This window comes from Macaca mulatta, chromosome 6 (assembly GCF_049350105.2).
Source record: "Macaca mulatta isolate MMU2019108-1 chromosome 6, T2T-MMU8v2.0, whole genome shotgun sequence".
NCBI lineage: Eukaryota > Metazoa > Chordata > Mammalia > Primates > Cercopithecidae > Macaca > Macaca mulatta.
In genome coordinates, this window is record NC_133411.1 from 176,399,071 (window position 1) to 176,423,193 (window position 24,123).

General features: G+C 40.2%; 1 protein-coding gene across 1 annotated transcript in view; it reads left to right on the forward strand.

Moving 5' to 3' along the window:
* The first annotated feature begins 23,890 nt into the window (after positions 1 to 23,890).
* Positions 23,891 to 24,123, forward strand: part of TENM2 (teneurin transmembrane protein 2) — a 689,205-nt gene continuing 688,972 nt past the window's right edge. The window contains exon 1 of the mRNA XM_015141369.3: positions 23,891 to 23,940. Within this exon, the coding sequence (XP_014996855.3) occupies positions 23,895 to 23,940 (46 nt within the window). The 5' untranslated portion in view covers positions 23,891 to 23,894. The remainder of the gene's footprint in view (positions 23,941 to 24,123) is intronic.

Below are 24,123 nucleotides of genomic sequence, written 5' to 3' on the forward strand. Positions count from 1 at the left end.
TTTCTCACAACTCTTGCCTTTTAGGATCAAAATATTAGTATAAATATCCTTGTTCCTCCAAGGAGTCAGAAATCACTTTCGACTTTGGTTAAGTGGTGGGCATTTATGGCTCTAATATTTCAGGGAGGGAGAAAGAGGAATCTCATTATGCAGACATCTTCTCACACCCCTCCTGCATCCAAGAATTTGCTAATAGCAGCCAGCTGATCTGTGGCCTGGCAGTATGTTCTAGAGGAGTGGAATCTTTCACACACTGACAACACCCAGACACTGTGTGCATCCCTGCAGCTACAGTACTTTCTACACAATCAATTACCTTTTTTTTTTTTTGTAATGGAGTGTTGCTCTGTCACCTAGACTGGAATGCAGTGGTGCAATCTTGGCTCACTGCAACCTCCACCTCCCAGGTTCAAGCAATTCTCCTGCCTCAGCCTCCAAGTAGCTGGGACTACAGGCATGAGCTACCACGCTTGGCTAATTTTTGCATTTTTGGTAGAGAGGGGGTTTCACCATGTTGACCAGGCTGGTCTTGAACTCTTGACCTTAGGTGATCCACCTGCCTTGGCCTCCCAAAGTGCTAGGATTATGGGCGTGAGCCACTGTGCCCAGCCATAACCTCATATAGTGGAGTTGTCTTATTGGTAGGGGAGGAGATTCTAAAGTCACTGTCATTATGGAGATGAGAGATTAAACGTAATCAGAATTACTTATGAAAATCCCTTCAACCATCCATGAGGTATGTGTACCTCCCTGTATAGTAATGCATGTATATTTATATATGGTAAAGTGTAAAGTGCTTATTACGTCAGAAAATAGTGTTGACTCTGTGTCAGTCTGTTTTCTAGGCCCTGAGAATGAAGTGGTAAACAAGACATACAAGATAGCTGTTGTCAGTGCACTCACTTTCCCATGGAAAGAGACCCAGTAAATGCATGGGCAGTAAGCATCCTGTAAGGAAAACATAGGCTAGAGATTCTTCATCCATCTGCCCACTCCTCTATCTATCTATCCATTCATCCATCTATACATCTGTCAACAGTAAACAATAAAGAAGTATACAATAAATATATGTCTTTTACACTAAACTAATGAGCAAATCCATAAGAAAATATAAGTGTATAGGTTATTTTATTTCTCCATAACACTTAACCAATCTCTTTATATGGGGATACACACACACACACACATACACACATACACACACAAGTGTATAGGTTATTTTATTTCTCCATAACACTTAACCAATCTCTCTATATGGGGATACACACACTCACATACACACATACACACACAAATATAAATCCATAAAATATAGGTTTTGAATTATTTAATCTATCTATGTATTCATTTGTTTATTTTTGCCAAAAGCCTGGCATCAATTTTGTGTAAGTTAAATGATTGGACAAACTTACTCCACTGTGTGCCTTTGAGGGGTGCAGTGTTCATATGTTAATTCACTTCCATGTAATTTGAAAGGTCCCCAGATTGCTCCTTATTGAGACAGCTAATGGCAATCTCTGGGGCACTTGAATCATGAAGGCTCCCAAGTTGGGGTTGACTTCTAAGGCTATTGGTGAGGGAACAGGGGGATGTGGCTGAACTCCTTCAAGCCAGGCAGTCACAGAAGTTAACAGCTCCTTGGCAATTGTTCTCAAATAGTTCATTCCCTGAACAGCTAGGTTGTGGGTTTTCTGGGGAGAAAAAGCATAATACCTGCAATAAATCACTTAAGTCTATTACTTATTAATCGAAATTCTCAAGTGCCCTAGAAAGTATCTCTAGGCCATTGTCATTGCAAAGCTATCACAAATGAATGAGCTAGGCAAGGCGGCAAAATTCTTGGTCCACTTGTACCAAATAGCCTGGAATAGCTGTGTTATTAATCAGAACTCCATAAAATCCTAAAGTTCAAGCTGCATAAATATACTCAGGTGCACATTAGACAGAGTCAAGTGGGTGCTGTAGTCCTTTTTCAATACATCAGAAAACTTCACTTGTCATCATTTGTTTTTTATTTAGTATTAATTTTGAGAATGTTAATTATTTCCCATGATTTTTACCTTGATTCTCTGGAGCTGCTAATATTAATCTAATATTTCTGAACACTTCTTAGGAAACCACGATATTTAGTAAAGGCTGAAAGCCACTGAGATTACTAAGAACCAAAGATGAGCTCCCATCCCTCTTCCCCCCTATAGAAAAGGGACTATGTTAGCATTGTGCAGACACCTATTGACATTGTAGCCTGGTAATGCTCATTACCACTGGAAGTAATGCCCATTAGCACTGGAGGAGTTTACTGCTTTGGGCATGCAAGATGACTGGCTTGTCTGCAAAGCCTGGATCATAGGAGGTATTCCATAAAGATTTGTTGTATGTATGAGTGAGATTTCTTCTCTTGCTGTCTCTAGGGAGATAAAAAGTAATAGATAACTAGAGGAGTTACAGTCTTAAACATCCTAATGGCATAGCCCCTCATGATTGCATGAACTTTATTCATTTGACAAATACTTAGTAAACACCTACTAGCTGCCAGGCACTATGATAGGTGCTGATGTGCAATGGTAAGTTAATCATGAATGAATGAATGAGACATCGTTCTTTCCCCCTGGAACAGAACTGTAGTCTAGTAGAGAAACAAGACATTAATCAAATAAGCAAACAATAAAATCATAATTACAAGCTGGGGAAAATGCTTTGATAGACAGACATGGTTCTAGAGGACACACAGCAAAGGAAACTGACCAAGCTTGATGGGATCAGAGAAGATTTCTCTAAGGAAATGAGTCATGTGCTGAAACTAAAGGACGAAGAATAGTAAACTATGTGAGGAGCAGGGAAGACCATTCCAGACACATAAAGACATGAGCACGGACTCAGTGGTGACAGGGAGGCTACAGTCCCCAAGAGTTGACAGCAGGCCAGTGTGTCAGGAACACAGGACTGGGAGGAGGGTAGTATAAATGGGGCTGGAGGGGCAGCAGAACCTAAAATTTTGACAGTACTGTGTCGATAAATAGAGCTGATCTATCAAAGCCAACTATGAATGTATAAACAGGTGTCAAAGAGCAGGACAGCGTAGGAAGTCACCTACTCTTACATCGTGTCCTGATCTGTGCCTAGCTCTGGGCTGGGTAACAAGACTAGGAGATGGGAACTCGGAGCTTTGTATTCATTACAAACTAGAGTGATGGATAATGAAAGCTTTAAGAAATGTTAAGGGAATCATGGACGTCATATGTGATGAAGAAAAGATTGGGGGTGGGGGTTGGAAAGGGCTTGCAGGATCAGCATGCCTTCTGCACAGCTGAATGGTGCCTGGCTAATTTCCCTTTCTAATGAGACCAGCACAAAATCCATCCATTTAGACTATTCAGCTTTTAGGTAAATGGACCAAGCTGTTGGGGTAGAGGGGAAAGAGGGGTTGACATTGATGGATGGAGTTAAATACCAGAGCCCCCTCCTTCACACAGACTTTTCTAAAGCAGTATTGTGATAGAAAGACCTAGAAGATCCCAGGTGGGCCAGGCAGGCTGGACAGAGCCCAGTGTCTCCCTGAGAAGGGGAGGAGGAGGGCGAGATGTGGGTCTCCTGTCAGCATGGAAGGGTCTTCTTCAGGTCTCACGACATAATGGCGCATGGCGAGGAGTTTCTCAAACAGGGCTTGATTCTCGTGGGAAGTGTCTGAGGGTCATTCTATAGGCTTTCCCCTGGCACAATTTAATTTTTTGTCCAGAATTCCCACCACAGCAACATCCATTTTCTCACTTATTTTGCAGTACCTCCCTCCAATTTTATGGACAACAAATTGTGATTCATCTTGACTCTAAAATAGGAGTGACCTTGTTCTGGACCAAAGCAATGGTTAAATTGAAGTAAGGAAGGTTACCATGCCTTGATGCAATAGCTGGCTGCATTATACTCTAAATAGAAAAGATGATAACCCAGCCAGACTCCTTGGAAAGACTTGAGCATATGTGTTTTTAAAGGGAGTGATGATTATTTTCATTCGTTTTCTGACACTTGTTCTGATCAGCTGCTTAGATTCGGTGACCTCGCGATACAGTGTTCATCATTTAAAGGAGTCCAATGGCAAAGGAGATTGTGGGTCATATAGTCCTGTTTTGAGGTCAGATGGAGCAGTGACAGGTACATTCAGAGCTGTGAATACTTAGCTGGGGAGAAAAGACACTCACAATGGCCACCATTCGAAGTGACTTTTATGTTTAATTCTCATAACAACCCTAGGGCATGTGTACCGCTATTTTTTGCACTTTGCAGATGAGAATACTGAGGCACAGAAAGGTGAAGTAATTTGCCCATGGTCACTAAGCTGGTACACAGAGGGGCTGGAATTCAGACCCAAGCAGTTTGACCCCAGGGCCTGTATTCCTAACCACTATCAATGTGACCAAGAAATGGATTGGGCCAAGAGAGTGGCAAAGATAAGAAACTCAAGAGCAGTTGTTTACTTTCAAAGGAGCTTCTTTCTTTCTCTGCTCCTCCTCCTCCTCCTCCTCCAACCTGTTCCAATTGCTCAGAGTAGACAGATGCTTGGGGGGAGTGTGAGTAGGAAAGCAAAGAAAATCCTTATAAATTAATTTTTTTCAATTGTCAGGATTAAAAACACACATTTCCCATCACTCATCTCTCTGGAAAGCAATGGTACCAATTGAAGTAAACACTTTCCTTTCTGCCCCAGCACACAGTCATGCACGTGCATGCACACACACACATGCACACACAAACACACACACACTTGTTTCCAGCGGCACTTGGAAAAGGATTTGCAGCTCTCTCTACTTTCTCAGATCTACCTAATTTGGGGCTGGCTACGAAAACCAAACACATGAGCTGCTTTCTGGGAGATCTCAGCAGTTTGGCCTTAAAAATAGTTTTGACGATTGAATTTTAAAAAGCCATCTGAGAAATACTGACCAACTGCACCTTTGCGTTTAACATTTGAAACTTACTATGGTAATTTTTCGCTTTTCTTTGTGCTCATTTATATATTTCAAAAATTCATATTCAATATTATATTTAACTCAAATTTGGTTGGATACCCTGCTGTCCGTTAAACCTTGGAAAAACATCTTACTTGTAAGTTATTGTCTTCTCCTCACTGTACTGCTTTTTGTACAACATAAGAAGTCATTTTCCACATCATATTCGGAGATTTGGCCTTCCATTCTTAGAGGGATTGCCGGTATGGAAGTAGCTAGCTTGTGTCACCTGTAAGAACGAGGAGAAGAGAATGTGTAAGTCAGTTGGCATGGTCTTCCCCTAAATCCCCCACAGACAACTCCTCCATTTTGCTACTAAAAAGAATAAGTCCCTCCCTGACATGTTGGGTCTCTAACTCCCGGAATCAGTAAACACAGCCAATTTCAATCTGACTGTCGATCGTGGCAACTAAATTCTGGGCCTGCTGGAGAGCTCCAAAGCTGCACGGCACCCTCTGAAACGAGCTTGGTCGAGCCTTTTTAAATTCCATAAGGGGACAAAGAAACTTCAATGACATGATTGCAAAAAGAAGATAGAGGAGAAAGGAACCTTGCTGTTTTCATTTCATTCAGCCACATTAGTTCTCAAATCCTATGTTTGGGGAACCCCTAATGGTTAAACTTACACAAGCAGAAGGAAAATAAAATGCCCCTATTAAATTTCCCATGAACATGTTAAATATTTTCCCTTTCTCCTGTCTCCATGTCTCAGACTTTGAGTCATTTTGCCTCTCTCATCTGTTTCCAGCTCAGTTGAGTTCCAACCAATCAGATATGAGGAAAATTAGATTTTAATGGAATATTTGATTTTCATTGCTTAATTGATTTAATTGCAAGTTTCTATTTCAGACTGGTAGAAATGCAAAGATTTTCAGTCAAATGTAGAAAAGCTCTCATTTTTCTGTGTTCAACAATGACAAACTTAATTCAATGGTAGCCTGGATTCTAAAACTTTAGAGGAAGGCAATAATGGCATCTTTCTGAATTGTTATTCTTAGTCTACATTTCAGTTTCTCTTTCATATATATGTATGTATACTTACATATATATATATTTATCTGTCACATCAAAATTCAGTGTGTACATTTGCTTATTCTAGTTGTGTTGATTTTGATTTTGGGGTATGACTTTTTGTTTGTCAGAGGAAACAATACATATGTACTTATGTAAACCCACACTTTATTTCCAGGGGCATTTAATGTCACAAAATATTTCCTTTTGTTGCTAGTAGGTGGAAAGAGAGCTTAGGGAGATAATTCTCTAGCCACCATAGTAGGTCAATGGGCTTTTCTGAGCTCTCTTAGACCACCCTTGAGAAGGAGAATTCTGTCTGTGTCAATGCTTTTGATGTATACTGGCTGCCTAGGACACTGGGGTGAGAAGAAACCCTGGGAAAAGATGCAAGGCTCAGTCACCAATGGGGAGTGCAGCAAGTGTCCCCCACCGCTTGGTCTCACGTGTATTTTAGGTGCCCATGTTGATCACAGCATCTCATTTTCCAAAGGGTCTTCTCACAGCAGTGGGACAGCCCTGCTTGTTTGAACAGTTTCCGAATTCTCTGAACTCCTTATAATGTCAATTAGGGATTCTACCAGAATGCACATTTCTTTATTTGAAATGTTAAGTTTTTTATTGTTTGTTTTTAATCATTATCGGCTTTGGGAAATTTAAGAGTTTTCTAATCATTTTGAGAAGAGTGTGTGTACGTATACACAAACCATGGGCATGTGAAATTTTAATTATGGGTGATCCATATTTGAACTTCTTGTCAAGTAAGTACCTTATGTGCTTCTTTGTGAGTTTTTAAAATTTGGAATATAATTTTGACATAAAAATCTTAGTCTATTGTGTGATTACATAATTTTCATCAATATTCTCACCATCATCACCATCACGATTGTCACCATGATGCCTATTTTGTGGAGACTTCCTCTTCTCCAAGGGTAGGAAAGCAAAAAGGCTAACAGCATGAGCTCTGGAGATGGATTGCCTGTGTTCAAATCCAAGCTCTGCCAATGACTCATTGTGGAATTTCAAGCAAGTTACTTCTACTCTCCGGCATTTATTTTCCTCATTCATAAAATGGGAATAATAACAAGGCCTAGCTCACAAGGTTATGTGACAGTTTAATGAAGCAATAGATTTAAAGTGCTTAGAAGCATGCCAAGCATGTAGGAAATGCTTAATAAGTGCACTGAATACTACTGAGGTTATATGAGCCCGATCCTAGCCTGAGACTTTACATGGCTTATTTCACTTATTTCAGTCATACCCAATGGAGGGGCGATTCTGGCCTCCAGGGGACATTAGACAATGTCTAGAGACATTCTTGATTGCCATGACTTGCAAGATGCTACTGGCATCTCATCATAGAGGCCAGGGAGGCTGCTAAATGTCATACAACACACAGGACAGTCACCCACAAGTGAGAATTATCTGGCCCAACATGTCAATAGTGCTGAGGCTGAAAAAAATCTTGATTTAATCCATGAAGTAGGAAATGTTTACATTATACTCATTTTAAAGAAGAGAGAATTTGAACCTTGGAGAAAATATAACTTCTCATATTGCAGATTTAGTAACTGGAACTGCTATGCAACAGGCTTTTGGAGCAGGAGGGTTTATTTTGTTTTTAAGGTAATTGCATAGAAGATCCTCTAAAAACCATGAAACAGAAACCTTGAGTGCTTTTTGGAAGCAGAACCACTAAGAAATGGGTTCAGGCCCCCGTCAGAACAGACACAGTCTGGAGAATGGTATCAGGATACTAGAGGCTCCAACCTGTGCCAGGCCTGACTTTGAATTTTCTGGATCCTGGGGAAGTCCACGGGGCTTGGCCACAGTCCCAGGGTGGTGGTAGACATTCCCAAGGCTGAGGTAGGCTTTGTCTTCCAATAGTCATAGAAGTATATTTTAATATTTTAGCAACTGGTTTGGTCATTCCTGAGAAGTACTTCAAACACATAATTTCACAGATATTGTTACTTAAGATGAGACCAGTTTGAAAGTATAAAAACTGAAATTGTCTAAAACAAAGATCCCCAAACCCCAGACCACAGACCAGTAGTGTTAGGAACCTGGCTGCACAGCAAGAGTGGCAGGTGAGTGAGCGAAGCTGAGCTCTACCTCCTGTCAGATCATCAGCAGCAGCATTAGATTCGCATAGGAGCATGAACCCCATTGTGAACTGCTCATGCATGGGATCTAGGTTGTGCAATTCTTATGAGAATCTAATGCCTGATGATCTGTCACTGTCTCCCATCACCTCCTGATGGGACCATATAGTTGCAGGAAAACAAGCTCAGGGCTCCCACTGATTCTACATTATGGTAAGTGTGTAATAATGATAGAAATAAAGTGTACAATAAATGTAATGTACTTTAGTCATCCCAAAACCATCCCCACCACCACCATCCCCTGGGTCCATAGAAAAATTGTTTTCCATGAATCCAGACGCTGGTGCCAAAAAGGTTGGAGACTGCTGGTCTGAGGAAAAAAAAACTGAGTACGTATCAATTAGGTACAGTCAGCAGTAAAAATCATCAAGGTATAACACAAATGATTCATGAATGGGGAATACTTTATCTCAGCTAGCCCCTGAGGACAGGAGCAACCGTGTTGATCCATACATCCCAGGGCAGCCTGGCACATAGTGGGAACTTAATGAATGAACATAAACTCACAATCTTACTCCATCAGTGTACAATGCAATTTGCATGGTATTGATACCCATAATCTCAAATACATACGATTCAGACCTCCCACTTCATATCTGAGTAGAATACTGTAATAATTGGTTGGTTCCACTTCTCAGAGTCTCAGTCTTTGTATTAACTATGGTCCATCTCTACATCCCAGCAAATCATCCCTGTGTTGTGTCCCCCTACAATGTGGATGGAGAATTAGCTGAATGTGTCCAGAAAGTCAAGTGACTCAAAATTCATCCCCTTCGTTCTGACCCCCAGTCAACTCCAAGTGTCACAAAACAGTTTGTGATCTACCATGGGCACTGTGGTCTGGGTGAAGACGCCACAATCATTAGTGGAGGTCAGTTCTCAAACAATTGCTTTGTGAATCTTTATTACAGGACTTGGTTTCTGACTTTCCGAGCACAACTAAACAAATGGTAATGCAGTGTGCAGTCCTCAGAACCGTCATTTTAATAGTGATTTTCACTGGGTTAAAAAAAATCTCTTTTTGTTTTTGGCCTTCCATGTGTAGTTTTTTTCCTTGTTCAATAAATGCGTGGCCCATTGAAGCTCCACAGCCATTCATGTCTCAGTGTCTGTAGGGGTGGGAATGAGGGGGCATGGAGATATTTCTTATGTATCCCATATCATAGCATGTTGAAGAGAAAGAAGCCTTCTCTTTCAAAAGTATGAAACGGCTCTTGAGAATATAATGTGTTTACAGAAATCAGTTATGTTCAATGGGTAGGTGTTTTCATGCTTCAAATTAATATCTGTCCTTTAAAAATAGCAGATGTTTAGCTGTATATGTGGGTGATCGACAAATGTAGGCACGCCATATTTGCTCCAAGTGCAGGGCTGACAGACAAGGGTGGCTCTCACGATGAAGGCAATCCCCACCTCTCCTCCCACCCCTCCCACTCTGTGACGATGCTTCCTTGGCATCTCAGATCCATACTGTTATGCCTCACTTCTCAAATGCATGGAAGCTACACTTCCCAGCACAGTAACGGTGATCTGCTTGAAGTGAGGTCCTCAGACCAGTGCCATCATCACCCAGGAGCTGGTTAGCAATACGGAATCCCAATCTCCAGTCCACATCTATTGAATCAAAACCTGCATTTTAACACCACCCCAGGTGACTCTTATGTACATTGAAGGCTGTGGTCCCAGAGCACTCCGACTCTAACCTCTTTAGTCTCTCTTACTGCATTGTACCTTTTATTCCCTATTTCTGTATTATACTTTTCATTTTGCATGCAATAGCTGAGGGCAGGCATCGCCTTATTTTTTTCCTTAGATCTGTTTAGCATGTAGGTGATTTTACTAGCACAGTGGTACTTGATCAACTCCTGAATTTAATGCAGATACTCAGATTATAACCACAGGGAGAGTGGAAGTATGTACACCAGAAAGGGAAGAGTGCCACCTGCAAGGGAGCTCTGGGTTTAGGCATATTTAACTCTTCCACTTCACAGCTGGGCAGTCTTGAGCACATTATTTATCTCCTCTAAGCCTCAGTTGCCATAACTGTAAAATGCAGACCGTAATTGCTATCTCATAGGTTTGTTTTTAGGATCAAATGAGATCAAACCTATAAAGCAATTAGCATAGTGCTAATAGGTTCACAGAGAGTTCTCAAGAAACGTTAGCTACTATTATATGAATTATCATTTCAGCCAGTAGGTTCTATATCATAATTCCAAAAAGAACGTGCCCACCTCAACTTTTAAAAAATCACCTCATAGGTCTCAACTGGGGTTGATTTTCGTCCGCAGGGGACACTGGGCATTGCCTGGAGGCATTAGATTGTCATGAACTGGGGAGAAGGTGGGCTGTGTGTATCTAGTGGGTAGAGTGCAGGAATGCTACCTAACAGCCCGTGATGCACAAGACAGCCCCACAGCCAGCCATGATCCAGCCCAAAATGTCAATCATGCCAACCGAGAAACCGCTATTATCCACAGAGGAACTGAGGTAAGCAAAATCATCATTTTTTCTTGAGGATTTAGGTACCTTGGTACATTCATCCTCTCAAATATTAACGTTGAGCCCTTTTGTCGGAATCCATCTACTGTGAGGCAAATCATTTCCTTTGGTACAGAATCACAGGCTGGAAAACCCGATGCAGCCTGATTAACCTATTAAAGGTCATAAAACAATAACAATTACATTGCACATTTCATTCTTTAATATCAAAGAGAGCTAGGTTCTTTGAAATGTAAAACATCGTAAGCGAAAGAATAGGGCCTGCAATTCCCCCAGGAGCCCAAGGTCATTGTATAAATAACACTCTGGTTCCCCTATTAATTTCATTCCATTCTGGGATGTGCAGGAGGCCATAATTGTTAGAGGGAGAGGAGAAGCCAGAGAAGGCTGGACTTTTGCTGCCCATGACTGAGGTCAGACAATGTAACTGTGGTCCATGGTTCAAAATAGATGCCCAAAATGGAGCAAAATAAATGTCCTTACAGCTGGTAGAAAGATCAAGATGAAACATCTATGGTTTTTTTCCCTTAAAAAATCAGAGATGCTGCAAGAGCTCCCAAGAAGGTATTAATTTCCCAGGTACTACTGCAAAAATAAGGGTGAGGAGGCGAGTGTTAGGCTTTATTCCTACTGTGAACAGATTAAGCAGACACCAATTTACACCTCATTGTTAAGAGTAACTTTTTTCTGCAAGTGAGACCACATTTACATCTTTTGTAATTAAGCTAAAGGAATTTTTTAAATGACATTTCCCCTACCACAAATCATGAAGTAAATATTTTAAGTGGGATCAAATGCTAACATGTATACATTAGAACCATAAAAACAAAAAGAGAGAGAGATAGAGTCCTAGCGCCACCTTTCAGCTTCGTCATTTGCTGGGCTGGGATACTCTCTGTGCCTGTTGGTGCTTTGGTTTTGTAAAACGCCGGGTATGACTAAGTGAGGCAGTTAAAGAGATGGTGAGCGCGGAGGGATTCGCTCTCGGAAGGGCTGGCTGTGCTGGCTTCCCTGAAAGCAGGAGGTATGGCAGTGAGTTAGCGAGTGCTCCAGTCATTCAGGGGGCACCATCCGTCAGCAGGAGCGTGAGGCTGCGATGGCATCCATCCATACGTCTTCTGCATGCTTTGCTTTTTGGCAATTTTCATTTTAAGGAAAATTGAACATAGAGAGCTGTATATTAAGAGCTCTAACATCCCTTATTCCCCACACAAGAGAATCTAGTTGGGCAAAGACGCCTTTTTCCCACCTAACAATAGAGTTTGTGTGGCTGCTAGAAACAATACAATGACGGACCCAGATAATAAATAATTGCAGAACAATGGGGAGAATGAGGTGTGGACAAGGATGATAATGGATGGTTTCAGATAAGATTTGCACGAAGATTGAGTTGGTGAGGTGAAGTCATCTTAGGTCTTGTCTGTTCTGCACTAACCAAGGTAAACTATTGTCCACACAGCTGTACTGAGAGCTGGAGGCCGCACTGCCAGCCCAGACTGTGCGTTTGTAAGATGAGCCTTTTCTCCTGAGAAGAGCTCAGAACGTGAAGTATTCAAATGGAAGCCTGTGACTGCTGCTTGGCCAACCTTGTGATCAGTCAAACAGAAAATGGTGGCAGTTCATGCCTGTAATCCCAGCTCTTTGGGAGGCTGAGGCAGGTGGATCACCTGAGGTCAGGAGTTCAAGACCAGCCTGGCCAACATGGTGAAACCCCATCTCTACCAAAGATACAAAATTTAGCCAGGAGTTTTGTCAGGTGCCTGTAGTCCCAGCTGCTTGGGAGGCTGAGGCAGGGGAATCGCTTGAACCCGGCAGGTGGAGATTGCAGTGAGCTGAGTTCATGCCACTGTACTCCAGCCTGGGCGACAAGAGCGAAATTCTGTCTTAAAAAAAAAGAAAAAAGAAAAGAAAAAAAGAAAACAAAAATGCAAGCCTACCACTTGTGATCTACATGTTTATGGAGCCTAAATGCCAGTGTGTCACATCCCTGGGCACATCTGTAGCAATGTTGGCTCAGTGTGCATTCTCAACTCTGATATCAGCATGAAAAGACCAAGCCTCAGATATATTTGGCTTTATTTTTAGGCTTTTCCTGAAAAAGGTACAAGCACATCATAAACTTTGTCTTCCAAAAAAAGATCAGATTTACCCTTTGGAGGCACCTTTCTCCCTGTGCCACTTGCCTTTTAAATTCAAGCAGGCTTGGAGAGTCTCCTTTTCTTCCCTTGGGTTCCTCCTTAGCCTTTCCAGGGTGGCTATTCTGGTGAGTACTCACCTCTCTTTGCTTCTGATTGTGGTTCTCACCACCTGTGAAAAGACCTTTTGATGCAATACTTCCCAAAGCACCTTCTTGACCTTCTCTTCTCCTTGACCACAAGGCTACTTCTGTGTTCTGCCAAGTGATGTCTTGTAAATCTTTGTAAGTTGCACCAACTGTGTGTCCTTACAGAGTCTACCCAATCTCAGCATTGCCATTAAACATAGAACCCAATCTGTAGCCCTGGGCACCCTAACCAGAAGGATTAATTTTATAATTTAGCAAATACGGTAAAGCACCAAATAACGACGTTTCAGTCAAGGACAGACCTCATATACAACAGTAGTACCATAAGATTATAATAGAACTGCCCTGTATAGTGTACCAGTTTTTATCTTCTGTATGGTATTTTGTTTTGTTTTGTTTTAATTTTTTTTAGACAGAGTTTCACTCTTGTTGCCCAGGCTGGAGTGCAATGGCACCATCTTGGCTCACTGCAACCTCTGCTTCCTAGGTTCAAGTGATTCTCCTGCCTCAGCCTCCCGAAGTAGCTGGGATTACAGGCACCTGCCACCAAGCCCAGCTAATTTTTTTTTTTTTTTTGGTAGAGATGGGGTTTCACCATGTTGGCCAGGCTGGTCTTGAACTCCTGACCTCAGGTGATCCACTCACCTCGGCCTTCCAAAGCTGTACAGTATTTTTACTGTACTTTTTCTATGGTTAGACATGTTGAGATATTAAAATAGTTATCAATGTGTTATGATTGCCTACAGTCTTCAGGACAGTAACATGCTGTACAGTTTTGAAGTCTGGTAGCAACAGGCTATGCCATACAGCTTAGGTGTGAAGTAGGGTTTACCATCGAGGTTTGTGTAAGTGCACTCTATGATGTTTGCACAATGACAAAATCGCCTAAGGATACATGTCTCAGAATGTATCCCCACGGCTAACTGGTGCACAACTCTACTTACTAAGCCTGTCCTATGTACCAGCCATCGTTCTAAGTGTGGGGACCAAAAATACAACTCCTTACCCTCGTGAAGCTTACATTCTGAGAAAACAAGTCAGACAGTGACCAAAATAAGTAAACCATATTGTGATTTAGAAGTCTTAAGTGCAATGGAGAGGGAACAGAAAGGGAGGATGGGGAATTAAGGACAAGGAGATGATGCAGTTTGATCAGGGCAGGCCCTGCTGAGAAAAAATGATTTTGGAGAAAATACCCAAATGGGGTGTGCGAGTAATCCATGTTCATGAAGAAGAACCCTCGAGGTAGAGGCCTGTGCAGCTTTGAAAAGAGGAAAGTGAGGGAGAGATTAGTGGAGTTGACATCGGATAAATTGAGGGAAGGGCAGAGCATGTCAAGTCTTTAGAAAGTCAAGTCTTTAGGAAGACTTGGGCTCCTCTGAGGTAGGGAGCTCATAGATGGCTTTGTGGAGGAGTAAGATTATCTGGCTTACATTGTAAAAAGAATCCCCCTGATTAGCAGAGTTGGAAATAATCAGCAGGGGATGTATCAGTTATTTATTACCAGATAACAAATGCAGCAGAACTTGGCAGATTGAAACAAGAGGAAATGATTGTTTCTCACATTCTGGTGTGTCCACCAGGCAGTTCTTTTGGGTGACTTGCCTGTACTCACTTGTACAGTTTCATCCAGCTGGTGGGTTACATGAGGGCTGGACTCCATGAAATATTTGAGCCTTTCCCTCCACGTGGTTTTTCATCTTCTAGGAGGCCAGAAAAGGCTTTCTTTCATGGGGATGGCATTCTTCCAGCAGGGCAAGCCCCTATGCTCAAGAACTTCTTGTGCCTTTTCTTGCATCATTTTTGTTAATGGCCTATTGGCCAAAGCAAGTCATGGCCAATCCCAGAGTCAGTATGAGAGAGAACTATACAAGACTGTGAATACATGGAGGTAAGATACATTAGGAATCCCCAGCGTAAGGGACTGCCACAGGGGCCTAAAGTAGAAATCATGGAAAGCAGTTGGGAGGCTCTAAAAAATCCAGAAAAGAAATGATGATAGATTGCAACAGAGCGCTAACAATGAAAGTTTTAAGAAGTGCCCAAATTCTAAATATGTTTTACAGGATGACCTTATTTTTATTGTCTCAAGTCAGTCGGACAAGGCTATTAAGCTTCCAGGGATTGGTGATGATCTTATTATGCATAAGATGATGTCACAATAAAGTAAATGAGGTCAGGGATAGGTTTCTTTTATTGCCAATAATTATTCAACGAGTTTTCTGAACAACTGTAAACTTAGCAATTCACTTAGTGCCGTGACTACACGGCACCCTGTCAATATCATCATCAGCTAATATTTATCGAGCACCCTCTGAGTACATGGTATTGCACTCATAGCAACAGAGGTGAGCTGCATTAGTTCTTTCAGCCAGTGCGGGATTATTGAGTGGTTTATTACTTCACTCTATTAATTGGTGCCCCAGCATCTTCCAGAACAACATTTAGCTTCCAGAACGCAATTCCTTTTTCTCTTGGAGTAGATTTAGCTTTGGTAGAATTTAACTGCACAAAGAAATGATAGGGTGTCTGCCTTTACAAATATGCTAATGTTTTCTGTTTGTCTTATTATCAGAAACTGGAAGATACTGGTCCCATTTCATAGACGGAGAAGTTGAGGTAGATAGCGGTGAAGTGATTTAGCTAATGCTATGTGTTGAGATGGTGACAGATCGGGGATCGAAATGCAGTCACTTTATCTATTGCACTATACTGCCTCTCAGTGGTGTATGTTATTCCCATTTTGCTCTCACACTAATATATGGTCATGAAAACACCCAAAAAGATTTAACTGGTGTCTATATTCTTTAAGGGAGTGTGTGGCACTTTTCTTTGACATCTGCACAGACTAATCACTGGAAAAGTGGTTTGTTTGTTGTTGTTGTTTAAGCCCCTTATTATAGGGGATTTGTCAGCTGTTAAAATCACCACTTTTTTGTGTGAGTTAAATTCTCATCAGAAAGATGTTTTTGCTTTTATGGTACATCTAGAGATTTAGGAACTAGCCTCATGAAATAAATGATCTCATTGAGATCCTTACTTTCATTTTGTTCTGGAAACAGTCATTCAATGGCAATTGTTTTGGTTGATCATTCTTTTTGAGAGAGTCCTATCTTTTTTTTTTTTTAATGAAAGAGTTAAATATGGGAGCTAAGAAAAACTGTGAGTGGAAGGGAGCAGTTTAAATGCAGAATTTATTTGCAAATCTTGAAAGTAGCACCATTAAATGTCACGTACTCTGAGATGCACTAGAGTGTACACCCTCTAGAATGTCTGTTTGTTGTAATTCCATCACATTACATATTTTAGTGCATATCTCTTCCTAGCAGCTTCCAGAGCTTTTCAGATATTCAGCATCAGAAATTGCACTGTTTTATCCTGGATTTTACAAATAGCAACCAGATTATTGTAAAACAGAACTATCTGATAAGTAAGGTTGTGAATTGCTTTTGTGATTGTCATGGGTAAGAGTATTGAAGAAACTCGCAAACAGTGCAGCACACTGGTTCCTGTAAAAATAAAACCTGTGGCAGTGAATGCGTTTTTCTGATGAATACGTTCAAGGCTGTGATCATTGTGCAACTTCTGGTTGGATGCTTTCAAATGTTCCATATTGAAAAACATCGGTAACAAGAACCAAACAGTCCACCAAAGCCTGTATTCAACTCAATGGAGAGGAACGTAAATTCTTACTTAGAGTTTCATTGAGGCCAACTCTATTTGGTCCACCATGGGAAGCAGAGATTTGAGGTTCTCTCTTGATTTGCTTTCCATTTTTACTTTATGATAAGGTGGCTCCGCTACTTTGGTTTTCACTTAAGGGGTTGTTCCAATTACTATGCAAAACAGAAATGGAAAACAGACAAGACAGACTTCTGTTCAGCAGACAAAAACCAAAATGCCAGAACATGGTAATTAATGTGAGCAATTTTATAAGCAAAATAATTTTTTAATTGGCTAAATAAGATCTGATATAATTATAATAGCCAATAAACTAATTTCAGAAAACTATTTATATCACAAACCTTTAATCACATTATATACTCATTGCAATTTTGGAAATGGATATAAAAATGGACCCGAATTATCTCATCTTTACACATAAGAAAGATGCATTAAGGGCTTTTTTGAAACTTGAAAGGTTATGTTCTTTTCTTATTTTGGAGAACTTTTTTTTCTTTTTGGAAAAAAAAAATAGAGGCAATTTCAGGAGCATGAATCTCTAGTGAATCCAGAAAGAAGCATTATGAGGGTGAAAAATCTTTCCTAAGAAAACTCCTTTTGTCCAAAGTAAAAGGATTATTAAGATGAGGTTTCTTCCACAATGTTCTTTCCTATCATACTCACCCTAAGGGAAGACAAACCTCCTAGAAGAGAGAGATATATAATTGGGCCTGAAATGACCTCATAGAAGAGACCCTATAGAATTGAGAACTCTCTCTCTGAGGATTAGCTGCCCATGGGTCAACACAAGCTGATTTCCAACTCATATATAAATGATTAGGAGAAAACGATATTCTTCCAGAGGGCAGTTGTTAATTCTTCCTACTACAAGAATCTCAATTTGTTGGGATGAGCTAATTTTGACACCAACTTGAACACTGGTTGATGCACAGCATGTGCATAAACACAAAAATACATACCAAAGTAAATAAATACACGGCCTTTCATACAACCTCAGGGGTAAAAACGCTACACAAAAAATTATGCACTTTTGCACTATACTAGCTGTATTTTAACAACAGTTTTTAAAAGGCCAGGGACTGTATTATAAGCTCTTTCACATAATTTCTGAATGATAGAATTGCATGCCCATCAGAATTGCATGCCCACCAAATCAGCATGTCTTTTTAAGTAAGTGCATTCTAGGTACAAGGTAGTACTCAAAGGAATAGCAACATATATTATACAAAAAAAAAAAAAAAAAAAAAAAAAGATACTTCGCTCGTGTAACCTGCAGTATACTTAAAAACTATGTGATGAAGTAAGATAAAAATCGACTAAAAAAGACCTAGTAATATTAGAAGAATAACAGTTCACCAATAGTATGAGATATCCAAAGGCTGGACAAGATTAATTGGAAAATTTTATGTATTAAAATGTTCTCGGCAATGGGTGCTTAGAAATGGGAGAAAAGAGCATTTACTCTGAGCTAATATAATGTAGAAAAAAATATTTTTGGATGGAGAAATATCTTATTTTAAACAAAGGATAGCAAACATTTAACAAATCATTCCATGCAAAAGGAGATAGCAGGGTACAAAAATACGTTTGGAGGTATATAGACCAGATTTTAAAACATTACTAGGAATAGATGAATGTAGGCAGAATTGAATGGCTCATTCATTTATCAGACCCATATATACTGAACACTCAACATATGTTAGGCACTGGTCTAGCTACTAGGAATATAGCAGTGAACAACAACAACAATAAAAATACGTTGACTTCATGAAGTTTATGCAAATATTTCAAGACAGTAAGTGTGTGACACCATTAATTATCCTAATATGGGGAGGACAGGCAGTTCCTTATCTTAGTTCTATTGCTTTTCATTTGTGCACAGACAGGCAGAGACCATGGTGTGTGTGTATATATATTTATATAAATATATATTTCAAATAAAAGCATTTATTCAACGTGTTGAAACTTCAACAATATTGTTCATCACCATGTACACAGAAAAACATCATATAGGTTGATGGAATTTTTTATGTTATTCCAGAATGTTTTAGTACTATATAGACTTAGCCAGAGAGAAAATAAAAGAGAACATAATTAATGCATTTACTTAAAAAGAAAGAATTAAAGGTGATCAAACGCTGTGGGTATATATGTGGCTATTTCTGTCTTTCTGTGTAACCTGAAAAGGAGGACTTTCAGCTAATAACTTTTCTTTTTCCATGCATGGAATGGGTGGCCTGAGGGGCCCATCTTCAAGCAGAATGTAAATGCCAAGTATGAGGGACCAAATCAATGAGTATCACCTTCCTAAAGCTTTTTTTTTTTTTTTTTTTTGCAGAGAACTGCATTTGTTTCCATTTGTCCAGTTATAGCTACATCATTCATATGTAATGTTTGTCTTTTATATTATTTTGTATAATTTTGATGATTTTTGTAGAAAACATGATGAAAACATTTCCTCAAAAAACAGTGTCACTGAATTTAAATGTGGTTAAAAACTTAATCCCCATGAGCATAGATGATCAAACACTCAACAAATATTTACCGAGTAAGCAAGCTACTTTGTTTACAGATTTGTGGGAGGTACTAAAGATGCAGAGTGTTTACAATGTGAATATTGTTCTCATTTAATTTAAATATATATGGAAGAATGGGGTACAAACCTGAAAAGTCAAGTAATAATGAACCAATATGGCATAAGCTAAGTCTGAATGCCTGACATGGATAAAAATAACTAGAAGGTAGAAAGACAAGGGTTAATATCCTGGCTTTGCCATTTGCTCCTTGTGTGACATCAGGTAAGTTAATTTTGCTAAATCTCTGTTTTGTTGTCTGTAAAATGGTTCTAGTAACAGCCATTTGGTGAATTGTTGCAAGGTTAGAAATTAGAGGCAATGATAAGTCCCTGTCATTTAAAAAGCATTCCCATTACTATGAACTATTTCATTATTGTGTAGGTGTTAGCTATACTAGCTATTATGCTAATCACTTTACATATATTAGCTATTAAGTTTTCACAATATTTTACGGATGGGGAGAGCAAGGTTTAGAGAGTAAAAGAATTTGACCCAGGTTTTCCACAATTAGGAAACAAATTTCAGGGTGGGGATTTGTACCCAGTACTAACCCCAAAGCCCAGCTCCTAATTATGATACATCCCAGAGCACTGTGATAGCTAGGGGAATTAACAGGTTCATCAATGTAAACCAAGAAGGTCAAGGATATCCTTGTGGAGGACATGTAACCTGTCCTGGTCTCTGATAAAAGATTGGAGTTAAATATGTTGATATGAAAGAGAAGAGGATGTTCTAAAGAGAACGAATAATGTACTTGAGGCTCTGAAAGGGATGCATATGCATCAGGCTGGGCATACAGTAAACTCTTGTGCAGTAGGATAGAACCACTGCTTATATGGATAGGTTGGTGTCAAACCACAGAGGCGATTGAAGTTGAGGCAAACAAATCTGCACTTGATTCTCTAAGGAATTGTGAACCTTAGATGATTTGCAAGCCGATACATAAGATAATGAAATAAAACAGACTTTCAATTGACCAATCAATAACTATTGGGAATGGATGTCATTCAGAGTGGCATTTTAAGAAGGTTATTCTGGCTTGAGAAGGATGAATTGGAGAAGAAAAAAAAAAAAAACTTAAAACGGCTGTTTTCAATAGCTGTGTCACGACAGTTGAGAGAAGTGTCACAACGAACGAGGCACTAATAGAAAAGTATTAGTTTGCCAAACATTAGCTGGTTTATACATTAGGGCAGAGTCAAGGTCGTACGTAGAATAATGTCATTCTCCTTTCACTCAGATTCCAAGTGCGTTCTTGAGAAGGGGAAAGGCGGGGTTACAATCTCTGGTGCAGTCCTTGCCAGAACCCTAGGAATGCCCCCTGGAATGGGTGCTGCATTTCACCGCCCTTCGTGTGTTTCAGCACAGATAAAACAGCCTAAAGAAGTGCTGCATTAAAGAATTGTTGCAACAGTCCAGGCAAAAGTACACAAATGAAGAAATGTCAGAGGTCTGAAAACAGTAACTTTAAGAGATATGGGGTTGGTATTTAAGTTGTTGGTAATTGAATGATGGGGTGGGGGAAGAACTGAGCCCTGAATGGCTTGAAGGATTTTACATTTTTACACTGGTGAGGAGATTTGGAGAAAGGGCTTGCTTCGAGGGTGAGTTCATGCGTTGGGTGGTAGAACTCGTTGAGTTTTACGCATATTATCCAAGTGGAAAAACCCAGAGGGGAGTTTGAAGAACTGGAGCTTGTAAAGAAGGTCAGAGTGGAAAGAAGTCTTTATGAGTCATCCATTCTGAGGTGATGAAATATTGTCCATGTTATCCATTTTTAAAAATTTTTAAAAGCTGTTGAGTGGGTTTCCTAACAATAGAAGTTCACATTTATGGAAGTGCTTGTTATGTGCTGGGAGCAGGACTCACCGCGGCACAGGCATCATTTATTCTTAATGACAACCCATGAGGCAGGTAGCCTTACACCCATCTTAAGAAGAGGACACAGCCCCACAGTGAGACACAATAACTGGTTCAAGGTCACACAGCAGTAGGTAGTGGAGCTGGGATTCAATCTTAGGCAGGGTAACCTGGTTCCAAAAACTGAGCACTTAACTACCGTATCATATGCTGTCATATAAGCATATGAATGTAAAGCTCTCCCGCAGAGAAATAAGTCACATAAAAGGCACATTCCAGTAAGAAATATTAATATGACTTGGTCACCCCAGTATAATCAGCTGGCCCCCTACCCCACTCAAAGGTATCTTAAATCATATACATCCACTCCACTACAAACGATAACCACTCGGGGAACCCACCTCCTCACTAAGGAAGCGGTAAAAATAAACAACAGCGCTGATAGCCATTTGTAGCTTAAAAAAAAATCTCTCTTTTTGTCTGCTTTGATTTCTTTTTATCTTTCATTGACGATGTTTTGCCAATCCTGCTCAATAAACCTGGGGCCCCTTCCCCTGTTTTTATTGTGCTGAAATAGTTGCGTGCTGAAATAGTTGCATCCTTGTAACTGGGTCTTTATTTTTATTGGCAGAAAATTCTCAGTCCACTTATTCCCTTGTATAAAGTAAATTTTAACTATAGAACCTGTATCAATAATGTCATTTAAAGGAGGCTGCTTCCAATACACTCTGCAAAATGTCCGCAGAGAATTCCGGATTTCCCAGTCATCACTTCCCTCCCTGCTAGCCGGGCCTTGCAGCTCTCTTTTCCCTTCTACATCTGAGCACTCTCTGTTCTCTGGCCAGCTGCCTTCTGTTCAGCCCCTGTGTGTTCTCCATTCTCTGCTCTGCCTTAATGATAAGTAGAGTTTCATCCTGAGCACATTGGGGTGGAGGTGGGGATTACTTCTTTATTTGGGTCCAAGGGGAAAACATACCCTCCTATTGGCAAACCATGAAGAGTATGACACTTTGAGTTTAACAAGATTAAGCAATCCCTCTTTGGGCACAGCAATGTGGCCAGTGTGGGGGAAGAGAGTGTTATTCTTCTTGGACCATTTCTCATTCTATATCTGGTGGCTTACATAGGAATTCCAAATTACAAGATTCCTAGGGTCCAGGGATATGTTGTTGGGACATAAGATAGTTGAAATGGTTGTGTATTTGGGTTTTTCTAGTTTTGATGTTTCTAAAATGATAATTGTTCTAAGTAGGGCACATATAATTTACTTTCAGATAATGGAATTGCTTAATTTCGAAGAGATGACCAGTCAAAAGCTTGGGCATCTCTTCCTGTTCACTTACTACTGTTTTAGCTCTGCTTACCATGAAAGGTAAGCAGTCATTTTCACCAATAACTTATACCAAATACTTGACCTTGGAACCAGCAATTTACATTCTTATAAAAGAGGTCACTTAGGGAATTTAACTGTGTAATCCTAGCCCCCATGTGGCAGGAGATGAGTAGAAATGGAACAAAGCTGGTGACACACCATTTGAAACAATTTGAATTGGGAAATCATTTCTTTTCGACTTTGTGTTAAAAATGGAACCTACTTTAAAATGGTACAGGAAGGGAGAAGGATGCAGTAAAAGTCTGTAGCAGTAGTGACTCAAAAACTCTGTTCCAGGACTCAAGAAAGCAATCCTGTTGTCACATTTGGAGGGAAACCAGAAATAATTTAGATTTTTCACTTTCCTAATAGCTTCTTTTCCAATACCTTTCCTTCAGACACCATGCCCTCCCTTTTATTTTGCCTTTATTAATGAAAACTAATGAAGAGAAATACAGTTTCAACTTGAACTAGGAAACACAGGTTTTGTAGTGCTAATATTTTGGTGTGGGCTCTTTTTTTTTTTCTTTAAGACAATTATCAAGACGAAGCATTTGTTTCTTCTTTTGTTTACCCATGGCAGTTTGTCAGCAGTTATGATAAGTAGAGTTCCATCTGCCAGTAAAACTACATTGCAAATTGCCGTAGAAATTAGCAGCTTTCATTTTTGTCTACATAAATAAATATGCGAAATAAATTGCACATAAATGCATCCTAAAAAATCACAGGTACACCACACAGTTAAATGCCAATCAGACAAAACCAGAGACACACTGCGATTATCTCAGTTTTCAAACCTGGGAGATACACGAATGTGTTTCTAAATGAGAGAGGCAGTGTATCATGCTCGCTGAGATAAAAACAGAAGCTGCCAGACACTGCACTGTGGCTTTATTCTGAGAATCCTTTGCCTGAAACCCGCTCTATCTTTTCTTGATGTTCTCTGTCTCTCTCTCACTCTCTCTCTCTCTCTCTCCCCCTCTCTCTCCCTCTGCTTCTCTCCCTCTCTCCTCGCTGTCTTTCCCTCGCTCATTGTTCTCTCTCTCCTCCTGCCTTTGATGCACATACGTTGTCACAATTCATTGACTCTCTTCTCTTCTCTGTTCTTACACTCAAGCCTAGCGGTGCTTTCGCCAGGCAGCAGCAGCCTCTCCTGCGAGTTTTAGGCATGTATGCAGCTCAGTTTGATCGAGCGTTCCTTTTCTGCCTTTTCACTCTTACAAAAGATTAAAAGGTGGCGTCACATTGCTCCCCTGTTCCTTCCCGCAGGAGGGACTTAAAAGGGACAACAAAAACTAATCACTTTCAATAAGCATTTTCTTGCTGGGAAAAAAAAAAAAAAAAAAGAAAGGAAAAAAAAGAAAGAAAAAAAAAAGGCGGGGGGTGGACTTAGCAGTGTAATTTGAGACCGGTGGTAAGGATTGGAGCGAGCTAGAGATGCTGCACGCTGCTAACAAGGGAAGGAAGCCTTCAGCTGAGGCAGGTAAGCGCCGATCGGAGGGTTTGACCGAGTGGCTTAGTTAAATCTCTGTTTTCACCGTTTTGTAATTGAGAAAGGCATCCACAGCAGAAGCCGATTTTTCAGTCGGCTTCCTTTTGTTTAACATAGAAAGTACCTGTATTAATTTTGATGAATTAGAGCATGCAGCAAATTCAATTGAAAATA